The sequence below is a fragment of the Mastomys coucha genome, unplaced genomic scaffold (assembly GCF_008632895.1).
Source record: "Mastomys coucha isolate ucsf_1 unplaced genomic scaffold, UCSF_Mcou_1 pScaffold17, whole genome shotgun sequence".
Classification (NCBI taxonomy): Eukaryota; Metazoa; Chordata; class Mammalia; order Rodentia; family Muridae; genus Mastomys; species Mastomys coucha.
In genome coordinates, this window is record NW_022196899.1 from 35,345,133 (window position 1) to 35,364,556 (window position 19,424).

The 19,424-nt window shown below is 37.8% G+C and overlaps 1 protein-coding gene across 7 annotated transcripts in view; it reads right to left on the reverse strand.

Annotated features, from left to right (window-relative positions):
* Sclt1 (sodium channel and clathrin linker 1) overlaps positions 1 to 19,424 on the reverse strand; it is a 130,540-nt gene that overhangs the window by 65,050 nt on the left and 46,066 nt on the right. For 6 of the 7 annotated variants that reach the window (XM_031376705.1, XM_031376706.1, XM_031376704.1 and 3 more), the window contains one exon: positions 2,440 to 2,530. The exons of the other annotated variant lie outside the window; for it this stretch is intronic. In XM_031376705.1, the coding sequence (XP_031232565.1) occupies positions 2,440 to 2,530 (91 nt within the window). The remainder of the gene's footprint in view (positions 1 to 2,439; positions 2,531 to 19,424) is intronic. 7 annotated transcript variants of the gene reach the window in all.

Genomic DNA, 19,424 nt, shown 5'->3' on the forward strand with positions numbered 1-19,424 from the left:
TGAGTCCTGGGGTCAGAGCACTCCCTGGAGATAAGCTCTCTACTTGTGGGAGACTTGCACAGAGGGCTGTGAATAGGTCCCTCCTAGTTGTAGAGGGAGGTATAAAGGATTGTGTCCCAGCTGCCCTGCCACTTCTGTGGTCTCCTCTTCTCTTTCTATATGTTTTCTGCCTTACCAGCTTCCTGTTGAGAGCTCGGACATTTAGCTATTTTCTATCCTTCCTCTTCCTCTCCTTTCTAGAATTCCAGTTGCACTTAGCTGGACTAGTTCCTAGAATCCCACAAAACTCTTAAATACTTGAAAATGGCTCTTGGGCAAGGAAGTTTCTACTCTTGCATTCAACCTCTTTGCCAATCTATGTTTGAACCTATCTAGTGAACTTTCAGTTACTGTAAAAAGCTCTAGAATTTTCATTTTAAAATTGCTTTCTAGTTCTCAATAAAAATTCTCAACCTTTTTTTCATTTTGACTTTATTTTATTCTTATTTATAATCAAATTTAAAAAACGAAAACAAATGCTTGAGCATTCTTTTTTGAAACAGGGTCTTATATAGTATCGTAGTCTGGTCTTAAACTTACTATGCAGCCAAGGATGGTCCTGAATGCCAAATTTTTGTGACTTTATTTCCCAAGTTTTAGGGTTATGGGTGTGCATTGCTCTATTGGCTGTATGTTTTTTGTTTTTGTTTTTTGTAGTGCTGGGTAGAGCCAACCTAGTATTAATTACTTTTCTTGGTGCTGTGACAAAAGTAATTTAAGAAAGGAAGGAAGGAAAGATTTGTTTTAGCTACCATTTAAGGCTCTAAGGCTCATAGCAGGGAAGATACTGAAGCAAGGGCATGAAGTAGGTGGTCATATTTCATCCTCAGTCAGGAAGCAGAGAGAAATAAATTCTGGTGCTCAGCTTGCTTTTTCCTTATTCTTCAGTACAGAATTTAGGTCGTGAAATAATGCTGCCCACATTTATAGTGGATCATCTCACCTGTCTAACCTAATCTAGAAATTCCCTCAGATATCCAAAATGTTGTTTCTATGGCAATTCTAAAGCCCATAATGTTGAAAAGAAAAACTATGATACTCATGCTAGGTAAGCAACAATCACTGCATACTAATCTGTCACTCCAACACATCTTAAATACAAATGTAATAGCCAAGTCTGAATGCTATATCTTTTACATCAAATAACTAGGTCCACTGAGAGATTTTATTAATAGCCTATCATCTATTTCCCCTAATTCTTGCCCTTCAAGCACAGATTATACTTTCCTGTCTAGTAATTTGTGCTTGAAAAATGGTTACTGTCAACAAAATAGTTACTCTGGTATTGTGGACTATGGTGTAGGTGCAATTCAAGTGGGAGATATCTTGCTTATATATGATCTCTGAAATCTGTTCCCCAGTGTACGGCAGCTGGTATCTGTGAGTATTTTGTTCAGATTTCCACTTTTTTTACAGAGGCAGTTCCTATGGAGTGTCTCCAACCTACACAATCTGAGGGTCATTCCAGATGAGCAAAGTTAGAGTTTATTTTCTTAGTGATGTCCTTATTGCTTGAAATCTGTTCTTTGTAATTTCCAACTTTGGAGTTTTTTCTCTTACACTTTAAATAATAAGACAATTTCCTGAGGCTCAATTTGCACATATTATATTTGTAGGATGTTCTTGATCACACAAACTAGCAAACTTAAATATTTAGTTAATTGTCTTATTTAGTTCATCTCATTAGAGTAGATCTCTCTCAAGTTTCAGTCTGTTCTCAGCTGCCCATTTGCTGTATACTTTAGCCATCACCATAGGTTTAGTAAAAGTTTAAAAGATGGGTTTTTATTTTATTTTTCATTGGCCTCTTGTTAATATATGTTCTTTTAAAATGTCCAAGGGCTACTGGAGGCCTAAATTTGGTCTTGAACATTTAAGCCTTTATAAATTTTTATTTTTGAAGCCATAGGTGTGGTTGTTGACTGGAAGGACCACCAGGTAAGAAATCCAAAACCTTGTAATTCTTATTTCTTTAGTTCCTATTTTAGGATGTTTTCCAGGCCTAAAAACAATTACTTGTGAGAGGTCTCTCACACCCCTTTATACTTCTCTATTACTACTGGAAACCAACAAACAGCTTTTACACAATCAGGAAATAAGGCTTAGATATTCACATATATTGTCACTATTAGAACTAGAATTTTTAATAATTATATCCACCTACATCTAAACTTTGACACCTCAATACCTTTCTAAAAGTCCCCTATGACTTACAGTCAGCCTATTATGACAATAAAAACTTTAATAATCAATACAACTTACGGTATTAGATGTTTATTTCCCACTTTCATAGAGCATGTTAAGCAAAAGCTGACTGTAATGTGCATTTTAATGGCATTTTAATTCACTATGCTAACCTCAATGGAAACAGTCTGCACTAAGGTATTCCCAACACTATACCTTCTTCAACATCTGTTCTTGAAGACCTTCAGTCACTTTAGTTAACTCTTCCACTTTCGTTACTGCAACTCTCAGATCTAACTTGGCTTGCCTAAAGAAAGTAAATTCACGTGTTATGTTAGAGACCACAAAGAATAAAAAGTTCAGAATCTAAACTTAGTAAAATCATAATTAATATTTATGTAACTAAAAAATGGACCCCATAGGTAAATTTTGAATGATTTTCTTATTGCTAATAAGATACATGCAAAAGCAAATAAAAATATAGGTAATTTTAGAGGGGTATAAAGAATACTTTATTTAAATAAATAAATCCTATATATTTAATGAAGAAGTATTTGATCATCATAAAGAAGAACTTCATCATAATGCTGCTTTTTCTACTTGCTTCATGGGTTGCTGAGCAGGAGAAGGTAAACTACATTACAGTGCCTGGTGGACTCTAATCAGGTGTGAGGCTAGAGCTGGGAGCATCTCAGCATGCAGAGCCTGGGCATCAGGAGCCCAGAGCTGTCACCGCTAGGGATGAAACTCACCTGCCGAGAGAACAAAACTTCTCTCACTAATAGGAATTTTCCTTACTTTGATCTGATTTTAGTCAACTTTTAAACTGTCTGTGAAATATGTATTCCTCTCCGTTTTTATGGCCCAACCTTTAGCACCGCTCTCACTTCCAAGAACTTATTCTCCCAACACCTTTTTGTTTTCAACGACAAGTTTCAAAGGCCTGAAGATGACCTGGAACAATGATCCTTCTGCTTCTCTACCTCCAAGTGTTGAGATTATAGGCAGGTGCCATCAGACCCAGCTTTAGGCTTAAAATTCCACTTAAAATTTATTTCTCAGACAAAATGAAAAAAACGTTTTATTTTCATTACTTTTGAATAAAATTCTATACTGCTCTATATGAAAAAGGCCAGTACCAGTCAACATCAAGGCCTCATCTTTTTCCCAGTCCTCCCAAGTACTCTGTTCCATGTTTAACAGGGAGCATACTAAGGACATGCTTTCCTTGAGCACACTCTGGGTTTTCCCATTTTTATTGCATAAGTCTCTCCCTCTTTTCCCAATTTTTCTTTTTTTTTTTTAATTTTTATTAGATATTTTCTTTATTTATATTTCAAATGTTCTCCACTTTCCCAGTTTCCCCTCTAGAAACTCCCTATCCCCTCCTCACTACCCCTGCTTCTATGATGGTGTTCCCTCACCCACCCACCCACTCTAGTATCCCTGTTCTGGCATTCTCCTACACTGGGGCATAGAGCCTTCACAGGACCAAGGGCCTCTCCTCCAATTTATGTCTGACAAGGCCATCCTCTGCTACATATGCAGCTGGAGCCATGAGTCCCTCCATGTGTACTCTTTGGTTGGTAGTTTAGTTCCTGGGAGCTCTGGGGAGTCTGGTGGGTTGATATTGTTGTTTGTCCTATGGGGTTGCCAACCCCTTCAGCTCCTTCAGTCCTTTCTCTAACTCCTCCATTGGGGACTCTGTGTTACAAATTAAAAGTGTTTTCTTGTCAAGTCCACACTGATTTTGCTTACATAGATCCTAAATTGAAATCTTTATAAGACATAATTCCTTGTACATTAACAGACCATACTGCATTTCAATTAATATTAAATGATTTCTCCCCTGTAGACTCATGAGTTCATAGAAGATGGACTACAATCTGAAGGCAGAAACCACAATTTATTAACCCTTTGAAGACAAGTAAGAGCACAATAAATGAGTGCAAAGGAGAGAAGATGAAATTACCAGCTCTGAAGACAATTGCGTCTTCATGTTTTACCCCTTCATTGTTCATGTGTGGACAATCCTACAATAGTGATTTTTAGAAGCCTCAACATACACACAGACATACAGACAAAGAGATAGACATACACACACACACCACATACTCCTATTTGTTTAAAACTGATCTATTACCATACAAGTATTAGACTTCTCTGATTAGCTTGGACTGGCTAGTCAGAGAGCCTTGAGATCCATCTGTCTCTTTTTCCCAGCACTGGTATCATGGGCATACAGTACCATGCCTACCTATTTCATGAGGATCCCAGGGATATAACTCAGTTGCTCTCTTACTTGCACTGAAATACTTTACAGGCTGTACAATCTCCTTAGCCTCCTAAAATAAGATAATTATTTTTTAGAAGCAGAGTATCTGTTATTAAAGTTTAGCTAGGTAAGGTGGTACTTGTATAGAATCCCCGCACACAAGAGGCTGAGATTGGAAGTTAACAAGTTTGAGGCCAGCCTGGACTATCTAATGAGCTCAAGGTCAACTTGGGGCTAAGAACCTAGCAAAAGAAAATAACAGTAACAAAGCAAATAAACTCATGACCTAGCAATTCAAGTTTTGAGGTCAACAAAGCAGATCAATGCTAAATGTATGTATTGGGGAAACACTGATATTAATGAACCTAGGTAGGGTAAACTTAAGGAAAGAGGGAGAATTGAGTAAAAGGGATAGAAATTTGAGAAATATCTATTTTCAGGATGTCAGATGAGAAAATAAAGAAGACAATGGAAGCTGAGAAATAGCCCCAAAGGCCACAGAAGAAACTCAGGAACAAATACAAATTATTCAGAAAAGGTAATTCCACAGTAAATGAAATAAACAGATTTTTCAAGGCAATTTCAGAGGATAAGAGAGGAAAAATAGTGTCAGCAAAAAATGTCGGAGACAGGAGGATTCAAAAGAACCTTGCAAAAGGGAACTAAACTTTTAAGAACACAAAGCATAGTTATAGAAATGACATGAAAAGATACCTTCCTACCCAGACAGACTAGATGCCAAAAAAGAACAGATGTGCTTAAATATAGTGTTATAGTCCACCGTACTGTACAGTGCTGGGAAGGTAAGAGACAGGTGGATCCCAATGCTCTCTGCCCAGCCAGTCCAAGGTAATCAGAGAAGTTTAATACTTGTATAGTACTAGATTTGCTTTAAAGAAATAGGAATAAGCGGGATGTGGCATGCAGGGTGGTATTTTAGCTCTCCTAGATAGATGAAGAAACTGAACTTCATGCACTTAGCAATCTGACAAAACAATCCGTCAGTAAACAACAGCTAGTCTGAATGTATCTTTCCTCTCATGTGATGGTCTTAGAAGGTATGATGTTTGGTAGATGAGGAAATGATGATTGTGGAACCCTCAAAAATGAGATCAGCAGCCTTGTAAAAGAGGCCTGACACATGAAAAAGGTGTAATTTATGATGCAGAGCCCTCACTGGATATGGAAACTACTGGTGTCTTCATCTTGGGCTTGCCTTCCTCTATTACTATAACAAAATAACTTTATGGTGTTTCTAACCTATTTCATTCTACAGTATTTTGTTAAACACCTGAAATGGACTAAGGCCATGCAGTCCATGTAAAATAAGGCTGAGTACAGAGCCTATGCTTCTCATACAACATACCACAAAGCACAACCTAAAAAGGTATACGAATGCAGAATATTTGCCAAAGACAATTATAAATATCAATGAAACATCCTTAAATACTCTTTTATTATTAGATGTAAAATTTTTGGGCAATGAGTGCTATGTAGTTTGTTTTAGCTTTGAACAATTTGTGAAACAAGGAATTCTAATATTAAACAGTTGCCACAAAGGTCCATTTATGACCCATGTACTCTACAAATAAAATCAAAATTCTTTGTTCTTTAATGAGTAAGAGCAACAAACATTTAACAATAACATATAATTACCATCAGTCCTTAAATAACATTAAGGGTAAACACTGTGAAGAAAAACGAATGACAGAAAAGCCACTATCCCCCCATTTTTTCTGCTCAGAAAGCTAGAAAGCTAGCTGCTGACACATACGGAGCTGTCTGGCAATCCTATGACTAAGCACATCTGCTCAAGGCCACTTCTCACATGGGAGAGATCCCAAGAGACACTGTGAATCAAAACTAGTGGTGCATGAGTTCCAGATTTCCACAGCTTTTTTTATAATAGAAAACACAATATTATTCAAATGGAAATATGAAACATCTGAGAAAAATCTGTTATCTCAGTTAAAATAAAACTATTACCTGGCAAAAGTACATTTTAAAAATAAGTGATATATAAAAGTTATTGGCACACATACTTTTGGAGAAAAAGCTCTGCAGTTATAAAAATGACTTGAAATGAACACAACGAATATACATAAATTTCAATTTACATAATTTATCTATTACATTCGATATGATAGCATGAGATCGAGAACTGCACTTGTATAACAGCAGCTCTTATGTTCTTCAATAAAACCATTTACTTATACAATATAATTTAAAGGCCGGATCTATACTAGAAAACACAAAATGGCTTTTGTTAACTATATCGAGATGACTGATCAGGCGCACTCACTTGGAATCACACTATTAAGTAGTCACCCAATCCTGAATAGCTGAATAAAGAGTATAATACAAACTTTTTCTCAATGAGAGGCCAAGAAAGCAGCTGCACCTCTGAAAGACTGAAGAGCAAGAGGCATGAATATAATTAAATTAGTTTACTTATTCTCCCAATAAAAGACAATTCAGTTATTTAATTTGATAAATTAATCACTCAAAATGTTTTCTTACCATCTTTTGTGGACCTTACAGCTTAGTGAGGACAGTTGAAAATGTAGACAGTTATATATAATAAAGTGTTAAATTATCACAACAGACCAGCATTCAGTCTACAACTGTACTAGAGAAGACATTAGGCTTTAAAGGGAAGAAAGAAAATGACTTAGAAAAGATTATTTAAAATATGACACTTGAGCTGAACTTTTAAAATTGGGAGGACATTTGCTAAAGAAAGGAATTTTGGACAAGCTACAGTGTGGCTTGTTGAGAGAGCTGCAGTGAGGAGTGGCCTGGGGTCAAGTCATTCTGGGTAGTCACTGACATGAAGCAGCATAATCAGATTTTAATTCTGAAAAACTATTTTAAGAAAAGGACAAGAAGAAAGGGGGTGTAGAAAGCCAGAGGGGGTTTTAGCAGGGTTTACATGGGAGAAGCTCAGCAAGGGCAATGACAAAGGTCATATACGGTATGTAATTACTGGTAACTGGATATGAGCCAAAAAGTACAGAATATTCACAATACATTACATAGACTGTAAGAAGTTTAACAAGAAGGAAGGCCCAAGTGAGGATGCTTCAATTTCACTTAGAAGGAGGAACAAAATAATCATGGGAGGCAGGAAGGACCTGGGAGGTAGAGGTGTAGGGGAGGGGAAAAAGGGCAGGATCAGGTATTGGGGGAGACCAGAAGGCCACGAGAATGAATGGAAATATGTTGCTGCTAGGGGTGGGGTCAGTGGGAACCTTTAGAAAGTCCCAGAGACCTAGGATATGAGAGGGTCCCAGGACTCATTTGGGATGACCTTAGCCAAAATGCCCAACAGTGGGGAGATGGAACCTGAAGAGACCACCTCCAGTAAATAGACAGGGCTCCCAATGGAGGGATGGGGCCATCAAACCACCTTCAAAACTTTTGACCCAAAATTGTTCCTGTCTAAAATAAATGCATGGGCAAAAATGGAGCAAAGACTAAAAAGGAAAGGCCGTCCAGTGACTGGCACAACTTGGGATCCATCCTATGGGTGGGCACCAAACCCTGACACTATTACTGATGCTATGTTGTGCTTGCAGATAGGAGCCTAGCATGGCTGTCCTCTGAGAGATTCTACCAGCAGCTGACTGAGACAGATGCAGATACTTACAGTCAACCACTGGACTGAAGTCAGGGACCCCTATGGTTGAATTAGGGGAAGGACTGAAGGAACTGAAGAGGATTGCAACCCCATAGGAAGAACAACAGTGTCGACTAACCCAGACTGCTGGGTGCTCCCAGAGACTAAGGCACCAACCTGAGAGCATACAGGGGCTGACCCTTGGGCCAGCACATATGTAGCAGAGGACAGCTTTGTGTAGTCTTAGTGGGAGAAGATGTGCCTAATCCTGTAGAGACTTGATAACTCAGGGAAGGAGGATGTGGGGTTGGGGACTCAGGGGGCAGAGAGCACTCTTTTAGAGGCAAAGGGGAGATTGAATGGGGTGAAGAATGCTGGGAAAAGGGACTAAAAAGGGAGAACAACATTTGGAATGTAACTAAATAAAATAATAATAATAAAGGAAACAGAAACAGACAAACAATACAGTGATAGCAAAGTGGCACATTGTAAACGTAGAGTTAGGAAGCAGAACAATGTATGATGCCTCCTTCCTGCTTTTCTGAATCAGGAATTGGATGATACCATTTACAACAGATATAAGGTATGGGGGATGGGACAATAAGTTCAGCTCAGAGCCCCTATGTTATAAGTACCTCTGAGCCACTTGGATGGAGATATCCTACAGAACTCTGGGATAAGAAAAACGGAATGTTATCCCACTCAGGAATAACTGAAGAGAAGGATGGGGTGGTCAAACAATGTGAAGGGTTTGTGTCCTATCACCCATAAACTCAACAAGGATGTTTACTGTCAGAGACTGTGTTATTTGGTTAAGTCTACAATAAGTTTTAGATGTGGGCACAAAGGATTAATAAACTCAAGGTTTTCAAGTGTCAAATAAGTATCCTACCACCGAATTACATACCTAGATCTCAATTCTCAGTCAATATTGATGAACAAGTTACATATGTAAAAATAGCATCAATGCATGTTAATGAATTTCTAAAGTTAATCAGAATATATATATTATTTGGAGACTAAGTGTAGGACATTATTTGAACAAAATTACTTAAAAATTATTTTAATTCTTATCTAGTTTTGCTTTTTTTATTCTTTCCTTAAAATATTTTTTCAAAATTAAAATTTAATCATATCCTTTCACGTTAGTGGCTGCGTAGAGTGACACCAAGTCTTCCAATGCCTGACCCCAGACCACTCCCAACTTCAACTTTCTTAATTATTTTTGTTAGATTTGAGAAGTTAATATGAACCCATATGCCAGTGCTTCAGATCATCTTTAGAGTAGATTAATAAACTCAAGGTTTGTACCCTACCACAGATAAAACCCATCACTCCTAAAACATATGCTCAAATGACAATATACATTTTTAAGATCAAGTCACATGGTTGGAACTCATTATACAGTTTAGACTGGTCTCACTCAGAGAGCTCTGCCTTCCTCAGTCTCCCCAGTGCTGGAATCAAAGGTGTGTGCCAACATGTTTGGTTCCCTTTCTTTCAGACATACCAAGATGCAGAATTTGAGCCCACTGAGCTGAATATGAATTATAAAAAATATAATGAAATGAAAAAGCACCCACAGAGAAACAACATGAAATTTCAATTATATAAGTGAGTGCTAAGTTCATCTGCAAGGATAAAAGAGTAGTATAATGATGGAAAATACCTTCCTAGAGAAAGCAAGTGTAGCGAGAGAGAGTATAAATTTTCTGAGAAACAGAATACTGATCAAAAGGCAAAGAGAAGGAAGCAGTGGTTTTAAGAAACAGTCAAGTGGCTCCTGGAGCACTATACACATGAAGTGGGTAAGCAGGGCCAGGGGACTGAAGCTGACAGAAAACAACCTCAACAGTCTCATGTGCCATGGCAGGTTATCTCCATAACTGTCAACCAAAAGAAGCGTTAATTATATGTTCACATGATTTTAGCTTTTGAAATCATATTATCAGACAACAAATGAAACTGTGTTTCAGTGTAAGTATAAATGTGTTTAAAGAATTTCTAATTTACTTTTTCTTGGCATGGTAATACAGAGCATCATTTCAAAGCTGAATTTTGGTAATGTCAATATGCCCATCATTCAGAATCTGTCAAACTTGAAAGCAACACCCTTTCCCTCAAAGAAGCATCTGCTTATCCTTATGTTTCTTCAAATCTGTGGCAGGAAAAGCAGGCATAGTTTTATGTATACAACTCTGATTTGCTTAATGTTGAGCTATAGAATATCGTTGGTAAATATTATGGCAAAATTGCTTACGGACAGCACAACACTCAAGACCCTTTATGTTTCAGGAAACTACAACCAGCGTTATCATTCTCAACACACTTAGTCTCACTTCACAGTCTTTACACCAAATGTCCAAAACCAGATGACTCTTCCACACAGATGTCAAAAATCAACAAACCCATTCATCGTCCTTTCTTTTCCAGTCAACTCTCACACTTGATTCTTTATGGCTGTGCATACTGTCAGTGAGCCAGGCATAGCAGCTCAGTGAGAATAGCAATGAAAAGATCTAAATTCTAACTTGGCTCTTCCTTGACTCTATTGGAAAACCCTGGGTGGGTGAGACAGTTCAAGCCTTTGGTTCCACGTAGTTTATAACAACGGAAAGATAAATCAAATGGCTATCATGATGCTGTCTGCCAGTTCAACTTTGTAATAGTTTACCTTGACCTCTAGTCCCAAGTTCTTCAATTTCCCTCTCAACATGGATCTTCTATATCCAATTTATTTCTCAGTACATGACTGTAGATCCTTATGAACCAATTTCTGTACTCATCTTTCTTCCAAGATCTATCTCCGCATTGTACGTCACACTACTAAGCCACAGAGCTTATTTTTTCTTGCAGTCTTTTCTGGGCCATGAATCCAGAGTTAAACACAATGTTAGATGACTCACTGTTTTTAACTCTCATAACAAAGCTTTCAATATTGTTTGGTGGTACCTCTCCTCTTTGTTTTCTAAGTTCAAGTCAAACCATGATATATGTTGTTATTGCATATTTTTATACTAAAATTCTGTATCTGTTTAATGTAAACAATATTTTTTAGATCTATATTTTGGCATTTAATTAAAATTTTATATGAAATGCATGAATGCTTGTTGTTGATACCTAGTTTTCCACACAAGTAATCGCCATGTTTTACATACTGTTCCCTTGGTGAGGAACAAGTAGGTTGCCTGCAGCTCTCAAATTCTACAACTAGCCACAGGCCACAGAAATGATGACTAAGTTAGGGAATGTAACTGCTAGAAATGTTTTTATCTTGGAAACTAATAAACACATACATACTAATTATGGATACATCTTTCTATAGCCAAAATGTCTACAATTATTAGAGACTATTATTTAAAAATTGTTCAACAATGTAAATGTATACTATCCTCTTTTGGACATTATTATATTCTACTTTTAATCTATACAAATATACATGCATGATTATTATACACAAATACACACACACAGAGGGAGAGAGACAGACATTTTTTGAGATAGGGTTTTACATGGTCTAGCCTCAAACTTACGATTCTCCTGTCTCTACCTAAGTGCTAAAATTACAGGTGGGTTTCTTCATGCCAAGCTTCCATTTTACAATTCTGGCATCAATTTTTGAGTATAAATTTATACAGGCTAAGAATCCTGAATCAAGAAATATGAAAAATCTGGAACACTAAGAATTCTGAAACATTATTAGCACCAAGACAATGCAACATATGGGAAAATTTACACCTGACCTCATGTGCTAGCTTGTAATAAAAATGTTTGCAAACTAAAAATATTATATTAAATTATTTTCAGGCTCTGAGTGTAATACATATAAAATTAATTTTGCTTTTAGACTTGATTCAACTTCTAAACCAACAATTTGTGTATATGTAAATATGCCAAATTTTGAAAAAAAAAAAAAAAGAAAGCTAAAACCAAACCAAATCAAATCCCCAAACCACTAAGTCTGTAACTGCTCTGTCATACTGCTTAGCTTTCATTTTTCAGGATGCTGTGATCTTTGAAATGTTTTCTCCCAGGCTTTGTCCAATCATCTTTGGTTCTTATTTATCAATCTTTTCTATTTTGGCTTATCTTTTAAAATGTTGAATAAGAAATATTTCCCCCCAGAAAAACGTGCAATTACCATAGATGGAGAAACCAAGGTATTCCAAGACAAAAATCAAATTTAAACAATATCTTTCCAGCATTCCAACCCTACAGAGGAAAACAGAAGAAAAAGTCCAATACAAGGAGGGAAACTACACCCAAGAATAAATCTTCTTCCAACATACTCAAGAGAAGAGAAACACACAAACATAATTCCACCTCTAACAATAAAAATTACAGGAACCAATAATAATTGGTCCCTAATTTTTCTCAAAATCAAAGGACTCAATTCCCCAATAAAAAGACATCGTTTGGCACAGGCCTCACAAGTTGCAGGGTGGCAGGGACAGGATCCTCTCAACCTCCATCTATACCTAGGAGTGACAGCAGTGGATTTGCAATCCTCTCTGTCCCTTCCCTGCAAGCGGAGAGCCTGCCTTCAGCTAGTGCTTTAACCCAGGGACTCAGGTGAGATCCTCCATTCTCTCTCTGGTGACTTTCTAAGGCAGGACCAGCCGGGAGGCACAGGCCTTACAAGTGGCAGGGCAGCCTGGTCAGGATCCTATCTACCTCAGACCATACCTAGGAGGGACAACAGACCCACAGCCCTCTCTGCACCTTTCCGGCAAGTGGAGATCCTGTCTCCAGGGTGTGCTCTGACCCCAGGACTCAGGACGGACAATTGATCCACAGCCATCTGTACCCTGGTTTTACCAGAGGAGAGCTGATCTCCCAGAAGTGCTGACACAGGCTTACAGACCAATAGGAAGAACAAGCTCTAGTCAGAGACAGCAAGAACATCTAACACCAGAGATCAACAGATGGTGAAAGGCAAATACAAAAATCTTACCAACAGAGACCAAGACTACTTGGCTTCATCAGAACCTAGTACTACCACCACAGCAAGTTCTGGAATTGCCAAAACACAGGAAAAGCAAGATTTGGATCTAAAATCATATCTCACGATGGTGCTAGAGGAATTTAAGAAGAACATGAATAACTCCCTTAAAGAAATACAAGAGAACACAGGTAAAGAGGTACAAGCCCTTAAAGAGGAAACAAAAAAATACCTTAAAGAATTACAGGAGATCATGAGTAAACAAGAAGCCCCTAGAGAGGAAACACAAAAATCCCTAACGGAACTACAGGAAAGCACAAACAAACAGGTGAAGGAATTGAGCAAAACCATCCAGGACCTAAAAATGGAAGTAGAAACCTTTAAGAAATCACAAAGAGAGACAACTCTGGAATTAGAAATCTTAGGAAAGAAGTCAGGAAATATGGATGCAAGCATCACCAACAGTATACAAGAGATAGAAGAGAGAATCTCAGGTGCAGAAGATACCATAGAAAACATTGATACAACAGTCAAAGAAAATGCAAAATGCAAAAAGTTCCTGACCCAAAACATCCAGGAAATCCAGGACATAACAAGAAGACCAAAGCTAAGGATAATAGGAATAGAAGAGACTGAAGACCTCCAACGTAAAGGGCCAGTAAATATCTTCAACAAAATTATAGAAGAAAACTTCCCTAACCTAAAGAAAGAGATACCCATGAACATAGAAGAAGCCTATAGAACTCCAAATAGACTGGACCAGAAAAGAAATTCCTCCTGTAACTAATAGTCAAAACACCAAATGCACAACACAAAGAAAGAATACTAAAAGCAGTAAGGGAAAAAGGTCAAGTAACATATAAAGGCAGACCTATCAGAATTACATCAGACTTCTCACCAGAGACAATGAAACCTAGAAGATCCTGGGCAGATGTCATACAGACCCTAAGAGAACACAAATGCCAGCCCAGACTACTATACCCAGTAAAACTCTCAATCACCATAGATGGAGAAACTAAAGTATTTCATGACAAAACCAAATTCACACAATGTATTTCACAAATCCAGCACTTCAAAGGGTAATAAATGGAAAACTCGAACAAAAGGAGGGGAAGTACATCTCTGAAAAAGCAAAAATGTAATCTTCCAACAAAACTAAAAGAAGATAGCCACATGAATGGAATTCCTGCTCTAACAACAAAAATAACAGGAAGCAACAATTACTTTTCCTTAATATCTATTAATATCAATGGACTCAATTCCCCAATAAAAAGACATAGACTATCAGACTGGGTACATAAAACAGCACCCAACCTTTTGCTGCATACAGAAAACCCACCTCAGTGACAAAGACAGATACTACCTCAGAATAAAAGGCTGGAAAACAATTCCCCAAGCCAATGGTCACAAGAAACAAGCTGGAGTAGCCATTCTAATATCAAATAAAATCGACTTTCACCATAAAGTGATCAAAAAAGATTAGGAGGGACAATTCATGTTCATCAAAGGTATGATCTACCAAGATGAACTCTCAATTCTGAACCTCTATGCTCCAAATCAAAGGGCATCTACATTCACAAAAGAAACTTTACTAAAGTTCAAAGCGCAAATTGCACCACACACAATAATAGTGGGAGATTTCAACATGCCACTGTGCAATGGACAGATCATGGAAACAGAAATTAAACAAAGACACAGTGAGACTAACAGAAGTTATGAAACAGATGGATTTAACAGATATCTACAGAACTTTCTATCCTAAAAAAAAAAAAAAAAAGGATATACCTTCTTCTCAGCACCTCATGGTACCGTCTCCAAAACTGACCATATACTTGGTCACAAATCAGACCTCAACAGATACAAGAAGATTGAAATAATTCCTTGTATCCTATCAGATCACTATGGAGTAAGGCTGTTCCTCAATAACAACATAAACAATAGAATGCCCACATACACGTGGGAGTTTAACAACACTCTACTCAATGATAACTTGGTCAAGGAAGAAATGAAGGAAGAAATTAAAGACTTTCTAGAGCTTAATGAAATGAAGCCACAATATACCCAAACTTATGGGATACAATGAAAGCAGTCCTAAGAGGAAAACTAATAGCCTTAAGTGTCTCCAAAAAGAAACTGGAGAGCGCATACACCAGCAATTTGACAGCACACCTGAAAGCACTAGAACAAAAAGAAGCAAATTCACCTAAGAGGAATCAAAGGCAGGAAATAATCAAACTCATGGCTGCAATCAACCAAATAGAAACAAAAAGAACTATACAAAGAATCAGCCAAACCAGGAGCTGGTTCTTTGAGAAAATTAACAAAATAGATAAACCCTTAGCCAGACTAACTAGAGGGCACAGAGACAGTATCCTAATTAACAAGATCAGAAATGAAAAGGGAGACATAACAACAGACACCGAGGAAACCCAAAAAATCATGAGATCCTACCACAAAAGTCTATACTCAACAAAACTGGAAAACCTGGATGAAATGGACAATTTTCTAGACAGAAACCAGGTAGCAAAGTTAAATCAAGATCAGATCAACGATATAAACAGTCCCATATCTGCTCATGAAATAGAAATAGTCATTAATAATCTCCCAACCAAAAAAAAGCACAGGACCAGATGGGTTTAGTGCAGTTTTATCAAACCTTCAAAGAAGACCTAATACCTATACTCCTCAAACTATTCCACAAGATAGAAACAGAAGGTATTCTACCCAATTCGTTCTATGAAGCCACAATTACTCTTATACCTAAACCACACAAAGACCTAACAAAGAAAAAAAAATTCAGACCAATTTTCCTTATGAATATTGATGCAAAAATACTCAATAAAATCCTTGCAAACCGAATCAAAGAACACATCAAAATGATCATCCACCATGATCAAGTAGGCTTCATCCCAGGGGTGCAGGTATGGTTCAATATATGGAAATCCATCAAAGTAATTCACTATATAAACAAACTCAAAGAAAAAAAACCATATGATCATCTCATTAGATGCTGAGAAAGCATTTGACAAAATCCAACATCCCTTCATGATAAAAGTCTTGGAAAGATCAGGAATTCAAGGCCCATATTTAAACATAGTAAAAGCAATATACAGAAAACCAATAGCCAACATCAAACTAAATGGAGAGAAACTTAGCAATCCTACTAAAATCAGGGAGTAGACAAGGCTGCCTCCTCTCTCCCTACCTATTCAGTATTGTACTTGAAGTCCTAGACAGAGCAATTAGACAACAAAAGGAGTACACTGTAGCTGTCTTCAGACACACCAGAAGAGGGCATCAGATCCCAGATGGTTGTGAGCCACCATATGGTTGCTGGGATTTGAACTCAGGACCTGTGAAAGAGCAGACAGTGCTCTAAACCACTGAGCCATCTCTCCAGCCCCATATTGTAGGTATTGAAGGGGGGTCTCTGGGAGGAGCAGTGGTACAAAAGGGAAACAAGAATGTGATTCAATTATATTTAATTGAAATATGTTTTTAAATGTTAACAAATTCAGAGAAATTGAAATCATGTAACTTCTCTCATCATAATGCAATAAAGGTTTCAAAAAAAAAAAAGAAAAGAAAACAAAAGGAGATCAAAGGGATATGAATTAGAAAGGAAGAAGTCAAATTATCACTATTTGCTAATGATATGATAGTATATGTCAGGGACCCCAAAAATTCCACCAGAGAGCTCATAAACCTGATAAACAACCTCAGCAAAGTAACTGGATATAAAATTAACTCAGGCAAATCAGTGTCCTTCCTCTACACGAAGGATGAACAGGCTGAGAAAGAAATCAGGGAAACAACACCCTTCACAATAGTTACAAATAATATAAAATACCTTGGTGTGACTCTAACTAAGCAAGTAAAAGATCTGTTTGATAAGAACGTTAAGTCTCTGAAGAAGGAAATTGGAGAAGATCTCAGAAAATGGAAAGATCTCCCATGCTTGTGGATTCGCAGGATTAATATAGTAAAAATGGCCATCGTGAAGAAGGCAATCTACAGATTCAATGCAATCCCCATCAAAATTCCAACTCAATTCTTCACAGATCTAGAAAGAGCAATTTGCAAATTCATCTGGAACAACAAAAAACCTAAGATAGGGAAAACTATTATCAACAATAAAGGAACTTTAAGCTGTACTACAGAGCAACTGTGATAAAATCTACATGGTATTGGTACACTGACAGGCAAGTAGATCAATGGAACAGAATTGAAGACCCAGAGTTGAATCTACACACCTATGGTCACTTGATCTTTGACAAAGGAGCTAAAACCATACAATGGAAAAAAGACAGCATTTTCAACAAATGGTGCTGGTTCAACTGGCGGTTATCATGTAGAAGAATGCAAACCAATCCTTTCTTTTCTCCTTGTACAAATGTCAAGTCCAAGTGGATCAAGGACCTCCACATCAAACCAGATACACTGAAACTAATAGAAAAGAAAGTGGGGAAGAGCCTCGAGCACACTGGCACAGGGGAAAATTTCCTGAACAGAATGCCAATAGCTTATGCTCTAAGATCAAGAATCAACAAATGGGACCTCATAAAGTTGCAAAAGTTCTGTAAGGCAAAAGACACTGTCAATAGGACAAAACGGCAACCAACAAATTGGGAAAAGATCTTTACCAATCATATATCCTATAGAGGGCTAATATCCAATATATACAAAGAAATCAAGAAGTTAGACTCAGGAAAACCAAATTACCCTATTAAAAAATGGGGGCCGGGCAGTGATAGCTCATGCCTTTAATCACAGCGCTTGGCTTGGGAGGCAGAGGCAGGTGAATTTCTGAGTTCGAGGCCAGCCTCGTCTACAGAGTGAGTACCAGGACAGTTAGGACAACACAGAATAACCCTGTCTTGAGAAACCAAAAAAAAAAAAAAAAAAAAAAGGGGTACAGAGCTTTCTCAATTGATGAATACCTAATGGCTGGGAAGCACCTAAAGAAATGTTCAACATCCTTATTCATCAGGGAAATGCAAATCAAAACAACCCTGAGATTCCACCTCACACCAGTCAGATTGGCTAGGAAAAAAACTCACGTGACAGCAGATGCTGGAGAGATTGTAGAGAAAGAGGAATACTCCTTCATTGCTGGTGGGATTGCAAGCTGGTACAACCACTATAAAAATCAGTTTGGCGATTCCTCTGAAAATTGGACATAGTTCTACCGGAGGACTCAGCTATATCACTCCTGGGCATATACCCAGAAGATGCTCCAACAAGTAATAAGGACACATGCTCCACCATGTTCATAGCAGCCTTATTTATAATAGCCAGAAACTGGAAAGAACCCAGATGTCCCTCAACAGAGGAATGGATACAGAAATTGTGGTACATCTACACAATGGAGTACTACTCAGCTATTAAAAACAATGAATTTATGAAATTCTTAGGGAAATGGATGGACCTGGAGATTATCATCCTGAGTGAGGTAACCCAATCACAAAAGAATACACTTGGTATGCACTCTCTGATAAGTGGTTATCAGCCCAGAAGTTCGGAATACACAAAGAACAACCCACAAACCACAAGAAACTCAAGAAGAAAGACCAAAATGTGGACATTTCATTCTGTTTTAAAAGGGGGGACAAAATACCCATGGAAGGAGTTGCAGAGACTAACTATGGAGCAGAGACTGAAGGAAGGACAATCCAGCTGATATAGCTATCTCCTGAGAGGCTCTGACAGTACCTGACTAATACAGATGTAGAGGCTCACAGCCATTCATTGAACTGAGTACAGGGTCCCCAATGAAGGAGCTAGAGAAAGGACCAATGTAGCTGAAGGGTTTGCAGCTCCTTAGGACGAACAATATGAACTAACTAGTACCCTCAGAGCTGCCAGGGACTAAACTACCAGCCAAGGAGTACACATGGTGGGACTGATTGTTCTGGCAGCATATATATAGTAGAGGACCGCAAAGTTGGTCATCAATGGGTGGAGACCATCAATGGGTGGAGAGGCCCTTGGCCCTGCGAAGTGCTATACCCCAGTGTAGGGGAATGCCAGGGCCAATAAGTGGGAGAGGGTGGGGTGGCAAGCATGGGGAGAGGGAGGCAACAGGGATTTGTTCTTGTTGTTTTTCGTTTTTTTGGTTTTTTGTTTTTTTGGAGGGGAAACTGGGAAAGGAGAAATCATATAACATATAAATAAAGAAAAGATTTAATAATAATAATAATAAAAAAAACCAAAGACATAGGCTAAGAGACTGGATATGTAACCAGGATCCAGAATTTGACTGCATATAGGAAACACACCTCAGTGACAAGACAAACATGCAAATGGTCCCAAGAAACAAGCTGCAGTAGCTATTCTAATATTGAATAAAATCACTTTCAACCAAA